An 18419-nucleotide genomic window follows, 5' to 3' on the forward strand; every position below is an offset into this window, starting at 1 on the left:
CGAATCAGAGAAACAAATGCACAGGCGTGGTTTCTCGAGAGAGAGAGAGCGCAGCTCATAAGCAAACTTAAGACTCTGGTCACATCGATGTCACGTGTCTTTACGGCATTTTTACGGGTTGTGTGTGAACGCACTCTCTGATTCCGGAAAATCACTGGCAGTGTGAATGAACCAAAATCAATCGAACCCGGGTCAAATCCCGGGTCACTTTATCCGTGTATTTTCCGGAATCTCTGTGTGAAAGGGGCTTTATAGTTATACTTATACTTATACTCACACACTCTCTCACTCACACACACTCACTGTAGGAGCCATTTTGAGTTTAATCTAAATTGTTGTGCTATTGGAGCACTAGTATATTTTGTTAGATTTAGGGTCCTTTATTTTGTAGGGACTTTTAGTTTGACGGTCGGTGAGAATGTTTGTAGATAAAGATGGCCGCCTCTCACATTTCTAAAATAAAAGAAAGAACAAGGAAGCTGTTGGAATGTATTAAGCATACAGTTCTTTACATCGCTATTGAAACTCTATTGAATCTTTATTGGATCTCTATTGAATATTTGGACATTATTTTTTGATATTAAGTTGTGCCTTTTTTAACCACCATTTTTCAACCACTTACCAATCGTTTGTTGGATTACTGGAGTCCATACTTTGTCTGCTACTACCAACCTACTTACCTGCCTGCTGCCTGCTTTGCTCTACTTACCTGCCCTGTTTACCTATCTGCTGGAATCCTGTCTCATCCACCTCAAAAAGGTACAATTTAAGTTTCACTGTGTTGGATAGCTTGTCAAAGAAGCTAAGCAATACGTCCCAGCTAAGAGTGGTCCGCCACTACAATGAGTAAAGAACTTTGCAACCATTTACACTGCTTCACAATTGAATTGTTTGGAACCCATGGAAGCATTTGTTTGACTGTTACTGAAGCATAAACGTTTTTTGATACTTTGGAGTTGACGAAGTTTTGGATCTTTTGAGAATTTACCTTTTCAAGTTCACTATTGGAGTGCATTATTGTTTGTTACTGGATTTGCTACTGGAGCGGACTATGATTTTTGCTCAGTTGAAGAGTTGAAGATAACTGTGCTGTGTTATAATTTTTTGAAAAGGAAAAAGAAAATAACATATTTTTTGTTGTTCTCAAAAAAGCTCAAATATGGCTGATGACAAACTTAAAGAGCTTTGCGCAACGCGCAGAGGAAAACTTGGCGTGTGTACACGTAAAATGAATGAATTAAAGGAATTATTAAAAGGTGGAGATATTGAAGCCGTTGACACAGGCATTGAACATCTCCATGTGGCATTGGACGAACTTAAAGATGTGCATCAATCTGTGCAAGTGCTGTATGAAGAAAAGGAAAAGAAAAGTGACAATGATGATTGGTACCAACCAAGGATGCAAACCTTTGAAACATTTTTGAATGAGGTAGAAATGTGGAAGAGTGCTCAAAGCTATGAACCTCAAACTGTGGTGTCTCCTCTGGACAGTATATCCATTGTGGCAGCACGTGCCAGTAAAGTAGAACGTTCACGTTCTAGTTCCAGTGTTGCCTCAAAATCTTCGTCAGTGTCTTCCGCACGTTTAAAAGCTGAAGCTGAAAAGGCAGCTCTATTGCAACGTACTGAAGGACTGAAGAAAAAACACGCCTTGGAAATGGAAAGAATTAAAGTGCAAAATGCAATGGAAAGAGTTGAACTTGAAACAGAGTTGGCTGCAGCTAATGCAAAGGTACGAGTGTTACAGAGCATTGATGCTGAATCTATGAACTCTAAACTCATATCGACAGAAGTTTCAGAATTGCAAGGAGATGGCATGAATGCGTATCTGGAGAACAATTATGACAGAATCAAGGAACATGTTCATCCAGAACCCTCACCAGTGGAATATGCCAGAATCTCTACTGTTCCCAAAACACCATTGCAAAAGGTTTTAACACAGGATACAAGACTGCGGAGGTCACAAAGGCCTATTCAGACCTTACAATTGAATCCGACCAGTCAAGCAGCTGCAGGTACTTCCTTTCCACATGCGCCTTTAAGTTCAGATACCAGCAACCTGGGTGCTGTTGCTGATCTTATTGCACAGCAACAGAAAATGACTTTACTTCCAACTAGGCACCTACCCATGTTTAACGGTGAACCTCTGAACTTCAGACCATTTATGCAGGTATTTGAACACTGTATTGAGAAAAACACCAGCAATAGCCAAGACAGACTGTATTACCTTGAACAATACACCTCTGGCCAACCTAAGGAGCTGGTCAGAAGTTGCCTTCATATGGATGCAGATAGAGGGTATGCAGAGGCAAAACGGCTATTGGAACTTCATTTTGGAGATGAATTTAAAATTACTAATGCTTATATGGATAAAGCCTTAAATTGGAATAATATCCCATCAGACAATGGAGAAGCTTTGTACAGTTATGCTCTTTTCCTCCGTGGATGCTGTAATGTAATGCGTACCTTAAGGTACATGGATGAGCTGAACCTTCCATTAAACCTGAGGCTTCAAATCTCCAAGGTGCCTTACAAAGTGAAAGAAAAATGGAGATCACATGCTTTTGACATCAGGGAACGAACAGGAGCAAGAGCCACATTTGACGATCTTGTCCTCTTCCTGGAAAGGCAGGCCAGGATTTTACAAGACCCAGTTTTTGGTAACCTCCAAGACAGCTCCTCAAACAGAAGGTCATCAAAAACAGCCGCTAACAGTAGCAAGCCAATGAGTTCCATGCAGAAGAGCAGAGGGAGCAGTTTCGCCACAACAGTAGCAGTTGCGCCAAAGAACAACACAGAGAGCACAATGCAAGTATCCAATGTGCCCAAAAACAGTTCATCAAAACTCTGTCCTGCCTGTAATGGTGAGCATGAGATTGTGTCATGTCAAGAGCTGATGAAGAAGTCTCACAACGCACGAGTTGAGCTGCTAAAGACTAAAGGTGTCTGCTTTGGTTGTCTTGCTAAAGGACACATGAGTTTGACTTGCAAAAATAGACAAACCTGTTCAATTTGTTCAAAATTACATCCCACTATCTTGCATATACCTCAAAATGTAACGAAAGAGCAGAGTAATGCAGGTCCTTCAGACAAAAAGGCAGTGAGCAGCGGGTTGGTTTCACTGAAAACAGAAGCACTTGATTGCAGTGATAAACATTGTACACTTGCAATAATACCAGTTCAAGTCAAAATGAGTAATTCAAATCATGTAATTCAGACATACGCTTTCCTTGACCCAGGGAGTTCCGCAACCTTTTGCACAGAACAACTTAGGAGGAACTTGAATGCTAATGGGAAACATCAACAAATACTTCTGCGCACTATGGGGCAAAAGAAATCTGTTAACAGCCTGGTAGTCAAGGGCCTGGAAGTATGTAGCTTGGAAGGAAAGGAATTCATAAAATTGCCTGAAGTTTACACTCAGCAGGAAATTCCAGTCAACAGGGAACATATCCCCAGACGAGAAGATATTCGAAAATGGCCTTATCTTCAAGATGTTGATATTCCCAACATTAATGCTGGGATTGACCTTCTGATTGGGATTAATGCGCCCAAATTGATGGAACCTTGGAGAATTATCAATAGCCAGGGTAATGGACCCTTTGCTGTTAAAACACTGCTAGGTTGGGTGGTGAATGGACTTCTCCATACTGAGGATGCATGCATCAACAAGCAAGGTCAGAAATATGTTCATGCACATCGGATTTCTGTTGATAACCTGAGTGAACTTTTGATTCAGCAATACAATCATGATTTCCCAGAAAAAAGTTTTGAGGAAAAGAAGCAAATGTCGGTGGAAGACCACAAATTCATGCAGATAATGGACAGCTCTGTTGAAATAATGGATGGACATTATCAATTGCCTTTGCCATTCAAGAAGGATAATCCTATGATGCCAAACAACCGTCACATGGCAGAGCAACGAGCATTGTCTTTAAAAAGAAAGTTTCAAAAGAATAGTGACTTTCATAATGAGTATAAGGCATTTATGGAAAAGGTCCTATCATGCAGACATGCTGAACTTGTACCCCAAGACCAGTTGATGCAGGAAAATGGAAAAGTGTGGTATATTCCACACCATGGTGTGTTTCACCCAAAGAAGGGGAGCTTGCGTGTGGTATTTGACTGCTCTGCAGCTTATCAGGGTGCCTCACTGAACACTGAACTCATTCAAGGACCCAATCTTACAAACAGCTTAATTGGGGTCTTAGTCCGTTTTCGTCTTGACAACATTGCTATCATGGCTGATGTGGAGAAAATGTACTATCAAGTAAAGGTCCCATCTCATCATGTGAACTTCTTGCGCTTCCTTTGGTGGCCAAATGGGGACGTCAGTCAGCCACTGAAAGAGTACAGGATGATCGTTCATCTTTTTGGTGCAACATCATCAGCTAGCTGTGCAAGTTATGCTTTAAGGAGGACAGCTGAGGATAACAAGGGGTACTTCTCAGCTGATGCAACTAGCACAGTCAAGAACAACTTCTATGTAGATGATTTGTTGAAGGCGGTGGACACAGAGGGCCATGCCATTGGACTTTGTAAAGAGCTGAAATTACTCTGTGCAACTGGAGGCTTTAAGTTGACCAAATGGATTAGTAACAACAGAGCTGTATTGGCCTCCATTCCAGAGCCTGAGAGGGCCAAGGACATAAAGAATCTTGACCTTGACATAGAAGATTTGCCAGTTGAAAGAGCTCTCGGTGTGCAATGGTGTGTTAAGGAAGACACTTTCACATTCCAGGTGACCACAAAGGAGCGTCCATGCACCAGACGTGGGATTCTGTCCATGGTCAGTTCTATATATGACCCACTTGGATTCCTTGCACCTCTCACCTTTCCGGCAAAACACATCTTGCAAGAGTTATGCAAGCAGAACATTGGATGGGATGAAGAATTGCCAGAGGTTCACGCTCAAGCTTGGAAGCAATGGTGGCAAGATCTTCCAAGAGTGAGAGAGTTCAAGGTCAACCGATGCCTTGTACCAAACAACTTTGGAGATGTCAAAACGGCACAGTTGCACCACTTCTGTGACGCGAGTGACCTGGGGTATGGAACAGTTACCTATCTTAGGCTGACTAGCAGCAACAAGGTCCACGTCACCTTTATAATGGGAAAGGCCCGAGTTGCTCCCTTAAAACTGATGACCACACCACGAATGGAGCTCACTGCTGCAGTTTTGGCCGTACGAATGGACAAGATGCTATCTGAGGAGTTGCATATGGAATTGGAAAAGTCTCTGTTTTGGACAGATAGCATGACTGTTCTAAGGTACATCCGGAATGAAAGCAGAAGATTCCTAACCTTTGTGGCAAACCGTGTTAATGTCATCAGAAGTGAGTCAGATGTCTCCCAATGGAAGTATATAGGCACAAAACTCAATCCCGCTGATTATGCCTCCCGAGGACTACATGTCAACACATTCTTGAAAAGAACAACATGGATCAGTGGCCTAGACTTTCTGAAGGAATCATCTCATTGCTGGCCAGAGCTTCCATCTGAACCTATTCTCTCTCAAGATGACCCTGAATTAAGAAAAGGAGTTGTCACTGTCAATGTTGCTGTGAAGGAAAACTGTGACGCCACTACTTACCTCATGAATTATTTTTCAACTTGGATGAGGCTCAAGAAAGCTGTGGCATGGTTTCTGAGGTTCAAGTCTGTTCTGTTGAAATTATTTAAGAATGGCAAGAAAGATCTAAACAGACATATCATGACCACAAGAAAAGGAAAACATGAAAAGACAGGTCCATATGTTCTGTCAATCAGTGATCTAGAGGATGCTGAGGTTGCAATCTTGCAGTTTTGCCAAAGGCAGGGATTCCCACAAGAAATAGCCTGTTTGCAGAAAGGCATGCAAAATGTAAACAGAAACAGCTCCATCTACAGGTTAGATCCTCTTCTGGCCAATGGCATCTTAAGGGTTGGTGGGCGTCTGAGTAAAATGGCAATGCCCACTGAGCGGAAACACCCTGCTATTCTCCCTAAGGACCATCACGTTTCCAAACTGTTACTTCAGCACATCCATCAAGAAGTTGGACACAGTGGAAGAAATTTCATGCTCTCCAAACTCAGACAAAGATATTGGATTCCTTGCGCCAACACTCTGGCCAGAAAGGTAGTTTTTGAATGCACCAGGTGCAGGTGAACAGAAAATGGCAGACTTGCCAGTTGACAGGTTGACCCCTGACCTTCCGCCCTTCACGCATGTAGGGGTTGATTATTTTGGGCCATTAGAGGTAAAACGAGGCCGCAGCATTGTAAAACGGTACGGCGTGATTTTCACATGTCTTACCAGCCGTGCTATACACTTGGAGGTTGCACATTCACTTGATACTGACTCTTGCATTCATGCATTCAGACGTTTCATTGCCAGAAGAGGACCAGTGTCTGAGTTGCGGTCAGATAATGGAACAAACTTTGTTGCAACTGAAAAGGAACTAAAAGAGTCCTTGAAATCTTGGAACATGCAACAAATTGAAAAAAGTCTGCTCCAAAAGGGAGTGAAATGGACATTTAACCCTCCCCATGGTGCCCATTATGGAGGGATATGGGAGAGGTTGATTCGCATGATCAAAACGACGGTACGGTCAGTCACCAGCCAACAGTATCTGGATGATGAAGGCCTTCAGACAGTAATGTGTGAGGTTGAGGCCATTTTCAATAGCCGTCCACTCACGACTGTTTCTGATAACCCAAATGACTTGGAGCCGTTAACACCTAATCATATACTGCAGCTTAAGGTGCAGCCTGTTCTACCTCCAGGTTTGTTCGTGAAAGAAGATCTTTACACCAGACATCGTTGGAGACAGATCCAGTACATTGCCGACTTATTTTGGAAACGCTGGGTCCGAGAATACCTCCCTCTTCTGCAAACACGGCAAAAATGGTCTCGTGTCAGACGCAACTTCTGTCCAGGAGACGTCGTGCTAGTAGCTGATAGCACAGCGCCAAGAGGATCATGGATGCTGGCTAGAGTCACTGAAGCCTTCCCTGACTCTAAAGGCTTGGTCCGCAGTGTACGGCTTCAAACCAAAACAAGCCAGCTTGAAAGACCTATCAGTAAGATCTGTTTGCTAGTAGAAGGCCAGCAATCTAAAGCTGAGTGAGACCTGAATGAACTTGCGCACGAGCACACACTGTCATACAGATACATACACTGAATCTTTGCACTCATTTATTCTTGTAAATAATGCATAATGAGTTTAAGGGAATAATATATGGCTCCTTGGAAAATTACATTTAGTTAGTTATAGCTTGCTTCCTGCAATAGCTATAAGGGGCCGGCTATGTAGGAGCCATTTTGAGTTTAATCTAAATTGTTGTGCTATTGGAGCACTAGTATATTTTGTTAGATTTAGGGTCCTTTATTTTGTAGGGACTTTTAGTTTGACGGTCGGTGAGAATGTTTGTAGATAAAGATGGCCGCCTCTCACATTTCTAAAATAAAAGAAAGAACAAGGAAGCTGTTGGAATGTATTAAGCATACAGTTCTTTACATCGCTATTGAAACTCTATTGAATCTTTATTGGATCTCTATTGAATATTTGGACATTATTTTTTGATATTAAGTTGTGCCTTTTTTAACCACCATTTTTCAACCACTTACCAATCGTTTGTTGGATTACTGGAGTCCATACTTTGTCTGCTACTACCAACCTACTTACCTGCCTGCTGCCTGCTTTGCTCTACTTACCTGCCCTGTTTACCTATCTGCTGGAATCCTGTCTCATCCACCTCAAAAAGGTACAATTTAAGTTTCACTGTGTTGGATAGCTTGTCAAAGAAGCTAAGCAATACGTCCCAGCTAAGAGTGGTCCGCCACTACACTCACACTATCACTATCACTCACACACACTCACACTCACACTTATACTTATACTCATACTCATACTCACACACTCTCTCTCACTCACACACACACATTCTCACTCACACTCACACACTCTCAACACACACTCACACTCTCTCACACACACACACACACACACACTCTCACTCACACACACTCTCACACACTATCACTATCACTCACACACACTAACACTCACACTTACATGTATACTTATACTCACACTCACACACTCTCTCTCTCTCACACACACACTCACTCAGACAGACACACACACGTACGCGTCTGAAGCGTGAGCCGGGCCTGTGCTGGGCAGATCCAGCGTTGGGTTCTCTGAGATGTTGATGGCCTCCTTCATGGCCGCCAGAAGCCCGTGTCCTCCTTCTCCTCTCAGAGCCGGTCCGAAACACTCGGGTCGACGGATCAGGAGCTTCACCACCACACTCGAGTTCTCCTCCACACTCTCACCTGCATACACACACACACACACACACACACACACACACACACACAGTTTAACGTGTGCAAGGGTGCACATACACTGCCAGTCGGTATCATTACAAATGTTTTCATGTTTTTGAAAGAGTGTGTGTGAGTGTGTGTGAGAGAGAGAGTGGGCATGTTTTGCTATACTTCTGAGTACCAAATGTCCCCACAATGATAGTAAAACTTGAGATTCTGTACTTTGTGAGACTTTTGCTGGTCCTCACATAGGAAATTGATTAATAAACATACTAATTGTGTTAATCGGGAAGGTTTAGGGGTCAGGTTAGTGTGTGTTTGTTTGAGTGTGTGTGTGTGTGTCAGTATGTGTGTGATGGGTAGGTTTAGGGGTCAGTTTAGTGTGTGTGTGTGTGTGTGTGTGTGTGTGTGTGTGTGTGTGTGTGTGTGTGTGTGTGTGTGTGTGTGTGTGTGTGTGTGTGTGTGTGTGTGTGTGTGTGTGTGTGTGTGTGTGTGTGTGTGTGTGTGTGTGTGTGTGTGTGTGTGTGTGTGTGTGTGTGTGTGTGTGTGTGTGTGTGTGTGTGTGTGTGTGTGTGTGTGTGTGTGTGTGTGTGTGTGTGTGTGTGTGTGTTTAAGATGGGTAGCTTTAGGGGTCGGTTAGTGTAGGGGGAGAGAATATACAGTTTGTACAGTATAAAAAACATTATGCCAATGGAATGTCCTTACAAGTATAGCAAAACAAACCTGTGTGTGTTAGTGTGCATTTACCGTTGACAAACACAGCGAACCGCAGGAAGGACAGGTAACGCTCGCCCTCGATCGGGTTCCAGCCGATGTCTGGATATCCTTTGACCAGGAGCATCGGACAACTCTGCAGACCACAGCCGGCTAGGTACGTCACCACCTGCACACACACACACACACACACACACACACACACACCAGCATCATAACACACAACATGTCTGACACTCAAATGAGCAGATTAAAGGTGCAGTCTGTAATAATGACCGCTAGTGGTCGAGATAGGTACTGCAGTCCAAATTCCAAATATCAGAGATCATTGTTTCCCCGCCTCCTCAGACTCGACGCTCACACGGGTTGCCAGTTTAAGGACACGCAACAGTAACGAGCGCAATTGACAACGAAAGCCGAGGAGACTTACGTAAGTTAATGAGTTCATTTATCCACATTTTAATATGCTCTCGTTCATAGAGATTTTTAGATGGAGACCGAGGCTTTTTAGGTTATTAGAGTGTAAACACACACACCTTGTCCAGGTCGGGCTCCTCCAGCGCGAGCGCTAGGCCGTTGTTGTCCATCACTGATGAAGCCGCTACATCTAAAGGAGTGGATCCTCTCATGGCTGGAGACGCTGTCAAAGCAAACACACACACACACACACACACACACACACACACACACACACACACACACACACAAACTCTCACTCACATGGACTGCACAGGAAACGCAAGCCATGCAGTAAATCAGAAAAATGTTAAGGGTAAATTATTTTATAATAAAAACAAAACACTTATAATTAATAAATCGTAAAAATGTAACAATAAATAATAAAAAAAAAACAACAACAACAAAAAAAAACTAATACTTAAATTATAAACATATAAAATTATAATAAATGATAAAAAAAAAAATGTAAACACTAATACAAAATAAAGCACTTACTAATAAATGATCAAAATAAACCATTAAATCATCAGAATAAAAATAAAAATAATTTTAAAATAAAAAATAATACTATGAATTAATTAAATCCTAAAAATGTAAAATTAAGATAAATTAATACTTTAAAAAATAAAAACAATTAAAATAAAACGCTACTAAATAATTAAGACATAAAAACAAATCATTTGAAAATATACAACAATATACACACACTCACACACACACTCACTCACTCACCAGCAGAGTGCAGTATGGACCGCTGCAAACACACACCATCTCAACACACTCGTCTAACAACTCAGACCGTGCATTCTGTCCCCATTGACGAGTGCTGATGCCACACACACACACACACACACGCACACGTGCACACTCGTACACACACACACATGTACCCACTCACACACACACATGTACCCACTCACACACACTCACACAAACTCACTCACATACACTCTCACACACACACTCTCACACACACTCACACACACTAACACACACTAACACACACTCACAGAAACTCACACACTCAAACACACTCTTGCTCACACTCTGTCTCTCTCACACACACACACACACACACACACACACACACTCTCTCTCTCACACACACACACACACACACACACACACACACACACACACACACACACACACAAACACACGCTCTCTCACACACTCTCTCACACTCTCTCTCACACACTCTCTCTCACACTCTCTCACACACACACACACACACACACACACACACTCACCCAACCCCACGCTGCTGTTCTCCAACAGGTAGCTCAAGTGGACCCACAGTGCACACACACACTCTCTCTCACACACACACACACACACACTCACACACACTCACACACACTCACACACACACACACACACACACACACACACACACACACACACACACACACACACACACACACACACACACACACACACACACACTCACTCTCTCTCACACACACACACACACACACACACACTCACCCAACCCCACGCTGCTGTTCTCCAACAGGTAGCTCAGGTGGTCAAACATGGCCTTCTGGTTCTGACGGCTGATGCGACAGAAGTAACACAGGAACCGACAGCAACTCGCCACCATCTTGGGGAAGGCGATCTCCTGTCGCACAAGGAAACATTAGCGCTGGGAAACAAGAACAGCTCTGTACTGATGTTTGTGTCTCTCACACACACCTGAGACTTTCCTCCTCCTAGCACGTTCACCATCACCTCCATCACGGTCTCGTGCATTCCCAGCACTCGCATCAGGTTGGGGTGCTGGTAGAACACCTTATTATTCATGATGTCGCTGAGACACACAACACACACATTAAACACGCATGGCGATGGGTGAGTTTCATGCCAAAACACATTTATCTTGTGTTCTCTGAATCTTTTCATTTTCAACACCAGTTTAAGGCCCTGATAAACTCACGTAAACTCACTGGTAAAAAGAAGTTTGAAGCATTAGCAGCGATTCACTGTTAGCAAACATCCTGACGCGGTCCACTTAGATATACAGTAGATTTCAATTAGAATTACATGAACCGGAGAAAATTTACATCAGGAAGAAGGCGGAGCCTCAGAGCCACACCCACCTATTACGTCACATGGTTCCAGACTGCGACCAATGGTTGCATTTTGAGACCTTTGTTCCTGCCGGTGAAACTACATTTTGTTAGAGGTCGCACTGGTGCCACCTGAGAGCTGCCTTATCTATTGAAATATAAGATGTGGTTTTGTCCTGTCTGTTTAATCCCTTAAGACATAACTGACTATGTTTACATTCATTTTGCATCATAAAACCATTTTGAGATAAAACCACAGAGATTTAACCCCGGAGTCGCACACACACAGCCGCATGCACAAACGCTCTTCACCAAGCACGTGTGAGTATTTGAAATTGAGGTGTGTGTGTGTGTGTGTGTGTGTGTGTGTGTGTGAGTGAGTGAGAGTGAGAGAGAGGAACTGGAAGCAAGCAGAGTGCACACGCAGCGTCGTCCCTCATCTGTGTTTTAAAAACTGAGCTCAGAATTTATCCAGAATCGTTGGAGAGAGAATCTCTTCTCCCATCCCTATTGTACATGTGGCATTGAGCTCTGGTTAAGTGGGGTCGTAGAGGAACTATGCAGAGACTTAAGGGGGTAAAGCACAGACTGATTTAAGAGATGCACCAATCTCATGCGATTGCAAGCGCTCCCGAGGACCAGATCCCATTTTCTTTCTTTAAAAGGATTTGTTATCTGTTTCATGCCATTCCCGAGTGAGGGTGGATGTTTAAAACCGGGAATTTGTGTCAATAAAAGGAGTATTTATTAAGATAATTTAGTACCTAGTGATCAGTGTAAGCACTCACACCAGGGCCGTTTGAAGGAATTTGGGGGCCCCAAGCAAAATGGACATGGAGGCACAAATTAAATCAAATCCGTGGTGAAGACGGACACAATCGGCAAATAAGGGCTAAGGACTGTGGTTGTAACAGAGGATCATAATGGAGGCAGACCTAAAGAGGAGACTAGCGCAGGAGAAGGAAGAGACGGATAGACTGGCTATTGAGAATGAGGAACTGTGAAGGAGTGCTGTAATGGACACTGGGACTGTGTGGCAAGAACGAAACACATCAACAGTAGAGGTGTTTAAGTACCGAGAGAAGAGATGTAAAGTGTACACAGGTAAATCTTCAAGTGTACCTCTGAGTGATTGGATTGAGGACCTGAAAAGTGTGTTAAAGGCCCGTAGATTTACTCCAGACTAGGCAGTTTATTACATTTGGGAACACTTAGATTGTGAGGCTGAACAAGAGTTATAGATCTAAGGAAACACGTTCCAGTCCAGAGGGAATTTCTGAAGCTCTGCTTGAAGTATTTGGAGGTGCTCAATCATTTACTGGATTGCAGAGACAGTTTTTTAAAAGGCAACAAGGGAACATTGAAATGCTAATTGTGACCCTGGACCACAAAACCAGTCTCGAGTCGCACAGGAGTTATTTGTGGCAATATCCAACAATACATTGTATGGGTCAAAATTATCAAAACATTTTTTATGCCAAAAATCATTAGGATATTAAGTAAAGATCATGCTCCATGAAGATATTTTGTAAATATATAAAAAATGTTTTTTTGTGAGTGAATGCAGCAATATCGCAAACAAAAATGGACAAGTTTAAAGGCAATTTTCTCAATATTTAGATTTTTTTGCACCCTCAGATTCCAGATTTTACACATCTCAATTTTAAAAAATGTACCCTTGTGACTGGTTTTGTGGTTCGGGGTCACAATTCAGTTCTCACATGCATTAATGGCTTTGTTAAAAGAACTAAAACAATTGTAATCCAAGGGGTGTGTGTGAAGATGATGTCATGCTTTGGGATCAGTTTGCAGAGAATGTGAGAAGTAAGAAACTCTGCAGAGAATGTGAGAAGTAAGGAACTCTGCAGAGAATGTGAGAAGTAAGGAACTCTGTAGAGAATGTGAGAAGTAAGGAACTCTGCAGAGAATGTGAGAAGTAAGGAACTCTGCAGAGAATGTGAGAAGTAAGGAACTCTGCAGAGAATGTGAGAAGTAAGGAACTCTGTAGAGAATGTGAGAAGTAAGGAACTCTGTAGAGAATGTGAGAAGTAAGGAACTCTGCAGAGAATGTGAGAAGTAAGGAACTCTGTAGAGAATGTGAGAAGTAAGGAACTCTGTAGAGAATGTGAGAAGTAAGGAACTCTGCAGAGAATGTGAGAAGTAAGGAACTCTGCAGAGAATGTGAGAAGTAAGGAACTCTGCAGAGAATGTGAGAAGTAAGGAACTCTGCAGAGAATGTGAGAAGTAAGGAACTCTGCAGAGAATGTGAGAAGTAAGGAACTCTGTAGAGAATGTGAGAAGTAAGGAACTCTGTAGAGAATGTGAGAAGTAAGGAACTCTGCAGAGAATGTGAGAAGTAAGGAACTCTGCAGAGAATGTGAGAAGTAAGGAACTCTGTAGAGAATGTGAGAAGTAAGGAACTCTGTAGAGAATGTGAGAAGTAAGGAACTCTGCAGAGAATGTGAGAAGTAAGGAACTCTGCAGAGAATGTGAGAAGTAAGGAACTCTGCAGAGAATGTGAGAAGTAAGGAACTCTGCAGAGAATGTGAGAAGTAAGGAACTCTGTAGAGAATGTGAGAAGTAAGGAACTCTGTAGAGAATGTGAGAAGTAAGGAACTCTGTAGAGAATGTGAGAAAGTAAGGAACTCTGCAGAGAGTTAAAAAGAATGATTAGACAGAAACCGAAGCTTAACATTCCTTGATGTCGGCAAAGAAGCGGTTGAGTGGGCTGGTGATGGGGCGAGTGTTTCGGATACATCATTCGGGTCTGAGAACTTCAGTACGATAGATAGTGAAGCAGTGATTGCAGAACAGAGTTCAGATCCAATGTTAGTAGAGCTGTTAGGTATGGTGAAAAGTCAGCAAAAGTAATTATTAAGTGATTTAACTGGAGAAATGTCCGATTTGCCAGCCTTTAACAGGCAGCAGAGGGGACGGTCACGAAGACTATATTCCTTTGATCCCTCGGGACAGCCTATTTGCTTCAAGTGTCAGAAAGTGGGACATACTGGGCGTTATCGTAATGAGATTGTGAACCCCAGGCGAGTATGGGGGCAGCAGAGACACCCCGCGGATGATGTATCCAATTCTCAAGCCCAAAGGTCTGGGCCGTTGAACTAACACCCCTCGCTGTGGAGAGCCACACCGTACGTGAGGGGTTACCCTGGCTCTGTGGCTCAAGGAACTAGACCAGAAATGTTTAAACAATTGGTGGGTCGATTACCAGTCACTGTTGTGAAGATGGGGGGTGTTCAAATAAATTGTTTGATTGACATTCTTTCCTGCAATATGCATTTAAAAAAAAATCAGTACCATGGAACTGTTACCATGGAAACCTCTATGGTTTCCATGGTAACAGTTCCATGGTACTGATTTTTTTTGAATGCATATTGCAGGAAAGAATGTAGCTGCATTGAAGGAGTGTGGCTGGCTGGTGTTAAAAGCAGCAAACGGCCTCGATATCCCATGTGTGGGTTATCCAGAGCTTGATATTAATATCCTTGACCAAATTCTTCTAAAGCAGGGGGTGAAGGACACATCTGACCCAGAGACTAGGGAGCGAAAGAAACTGGTTCCAGGTTTACTCGGTATGAATGTAATTCAAAATTACCATGACCTTTTTTTTTTTTCAACAATTTGGGTCTCAGTATTCGAAAAGTTCTATGATGCAGTTTCTTTGAAACAGGTGTTGGAAATCTGTCAATTGTACGATACACAAAATAAATCTTTTGTGAACCTGTTGTCCCAAAGTCCGGTCAGCGTGCCAGCAGGATCTCTTCAACTGGTTTGTGCAGCGAGTGTGTACACTAGACTCACGCCAAAGGAGTCTTTGCTTTTAGAGCCTGGGGAGTTTACCAGCAGATCCTTTAGTTATAGGTTTAATAGTGTCCCCAGAAAAAGGACAATTGCTGATCCCACTTATGAATGCGGGGACTACTGGTGGTATTTTGAACACACATGTTCACTAGCGTCTGTACACAGGGCTGAAGTGGTGGTCAGTGGAGCGGATCTCGATATTCAGTTTACCCCAGTACAGGACGAACAAAAGTGTATTGTTTTTATTGAGCAAAGTAATGTGGCAGAGTCAGGGGTAACAGCCGCTCAACAAGTTAGGACCATTAACTGTCCTCTGTTGAATGTGGAAAAGGAGGAGAAGGACAGGAAGTTATTTGGGCCTTATTTTAACGATCTGAAACGCAAGTATCAAGTGCGAAACGCAAGTAACTTTGTGGGCGGATCTCGGGCGCTGTTGCTATTATACCGGCGGGATAAATGACTCTCCGACGCAAATCTAAAATGGTTTGGTCTGAAGTAGCTTCATTACTCATAGGTGTGGTTTGGGCGTAACGTGAAATAAACCAATCAGAGCGTCATCTCACATTCCCTTTAAGAGCAGGCGCGCTTGTTCCATGGCGGATTGCTATTATAACGGCGGATTTGCCAGATGTTATATGAATAACATGCGCAATGCGACACTGACTTTAGACTAGGTTTCTCCTGGTCAGTGGCGGAATTGTTTTCTGAAACTGCAAAATAGCACCAGGGAACGTTTGCGCCGGAACACGCCTCCTCTTTTCGCTGAACCGCCCCCGGGAGCGCAAGTTCATTCCCTAATTTACCGACGTGCGTCTGTGGAGGGAAGAGTCCGCTGTGCGTCGGGTGCAAAATAGGAATGATACATGCGTCGGTGTACAAAGTCAATTGTGCTGGGTGCGAGATAGGGCCCTTTGAGTAAATACGCCTCTGTTTCTTCTTTGTTGAAGGAAGTGGGGATTTGGGGTATACTGATTAGATTGAACATCAGATCCCATTGTTAGACGATGCTCCAGTTTGTCAAAGTGACAATATGACAATACTCAATATGAGGAGGTTAAAGCTCATATTAAACAACTCTTAGAGCAGAATGTAATTAGGGAGAGTTGTAGCCCATATTCGTCACCGACTGTGATTGTAAAGAAGGATGGATCACTTCGGATGTGTGTGGATTATAGGTGGCTGAATGCTAAAACAAGAAGAGATTCATATCCACTGCCTAGAATTGAGGAATCTTTAGATGCGTTATGTGGAGTGTGTTGGTTTTCCACACTGGACCTGGCAAGCGGATATAATCAAGTGGCAGTGGCAGAGAAGTACGCTGAGCACACACACCCGAGGCCGTGGATCATCAGCTGCTCCACCTCCTTCCCCATGCGTACGCTGAACACACACACACTCACCCGAGGCCGTGGATCATCAGCTGCTCCTCCTCTTTGCCCATGCGTACGCTGAGCACACACACACACACACACACACACACACACACACACACACACACACTCTCACACACACACACACTCACCCGAGGCCGTGGATCATCAGCTGCTCCTCCTCCTTCCCCATGCGTACGCTGAGCAGCGAGCGGATCTGTCCCAGTGAGGCCAGCAGGTTGATGGTGTCGTGGACCGAGGCGGCGCTGATGGTGTAGGTCTTCCTCATGGCTCTGAGAAGCTCCCCGATGCTGTCGTACTGGCGTCTCAGCAGACTGAACATCACGCGCACCAGCTCCGGGTCCTGGATGTGTGTCTCCTGAGCCCAGCTCACCATCGTCTGCGAGATCAGCTCCTTCAGGTTTGCTTCACACACACACAAGAAGAGATGCACATGAGAACACACACCAGAGGATCACGAGAAGCGTTTATCCCAGTAGTTCCCACAGTGGGTCACACAGAATCTAAGCTTTTTTCCAACTTTAACAGCCTAAAATAACTATCCTACCATATAATAACTTTGTATAGCATATTTGTGACCCTGGATCACGTCACCAGTCTCGAGTCGCACGGGTTTATCTGTGGCAATATTCAACATTACATTATATGGGTCAAAATAATCGAATTTTCTTTTATGCCAAAAATCATTAGGATATTCAGTAAAGATCATGTTCCATGAAGATATTTTGTAAATTTCTTACCGTAAATATATAACACATGTATGTGTGTGAGTGAATGCAGCACAATCGTGATCATAAATTAACAATTTTAAAGGAGATTTTCTCAATGTTTAGATGTTTTTGCTCCCTCAGATTCCAGATGTTCAATAGTTGTGTCTCAGACAAATATGGTCCTATCCTAACAAACCATACATCAATGGGGAGCTTATTTATTCAGCTTTATATGATGTATAAATCTCAATTTCATATAATTGACCCATGTGACTGATTTTGTGGTCCAGGGTCTCATATTTTAAAAAATATATCAAAACACTACATATGAGCATGTCCACACCAATATAAATAAGCGAGACAACAATGATAAAGGCTATTTCACATGTATTTACATTTTAAATTGCCCGCTCCGCCCTCTGTACTGGTGGGCGCTCAACTTCATATTTCACACAGAGATTGACAGGAGAGGGCAAAGATGGAGTAGCGTTCTCATCCCTGGCATTCGTGAAAAACAATAAACCCAGCGCCCGTGAGTGAGCACGATCTAGAGTCGCTCTATCCTCGATCTACCCCGTATCAAGAGCCTGTGATGCTAAACCAGGCATATGTGTCCCATTAAAGTTCCCATCCCATCCCATTAAAGCCCGTCCCATTAAAGTTCCATGCACAGATATTTTAGTTTAATTTGTAAGGTCAGGTTTGAACAAAGCAAATGAGAAATTAAAGAAAAAATGTAATTGGAGTTGGTTATTATTATTTAAAGAGTTAAGTATCGATCTTTAAATTTGTTTTGTTCCAATGATTCCCACATAAAGCAGCTCATTGGTTCAATACAAATACAAAAAATGAATTAAATAAAAATAAAATTGAATAAAATGTAATGATATTTAATAAAATTGTATTAAAATAAAATGAAATAAAAAAGTAAAATAAATCAAATAAAACA

General features: G+C 42.8%; 1 protein-coding gene across 1 annotated transcript in view; it reads right to left on the reverse strand.

Annotated features, from left to right (window-relative positions):
• LOC309478893 (ryanodine receptor 3) overlaps positions 1-18419 on the reverse strand; it is a 191636-nt gene that overhangs the window by 90639 nt on the left and 82578 nt on the right. The window contains 6 exon segments of the mRNA XM_082142677.1: positions 8131-8317; positions 9059-9194; positions 9562-9665; positions 10973-11105; positions 11180-11294; positions 16892-17165. Of these exon segments, the coding sequence (XP_081998803.1) occupies positions 8131-8317; positions 9059-9194; positions 9562-9665; positions 10973-11105; positions 11180-11294; positions 16892-17165 (949 nt within the window).

This window comes from Leuciscus leuciscus (assembly GCF_965113295.1).
Source record: "Leuciscus leuciscus genome assembly, chromosome: 17".
Taxonomy (NCBI): Eukaryota; Metazoa; Chordata; class Actinopteri; order Cypriniformes; family Leuciscidae; genus Leuciscus; species Leuciscus leuciscus.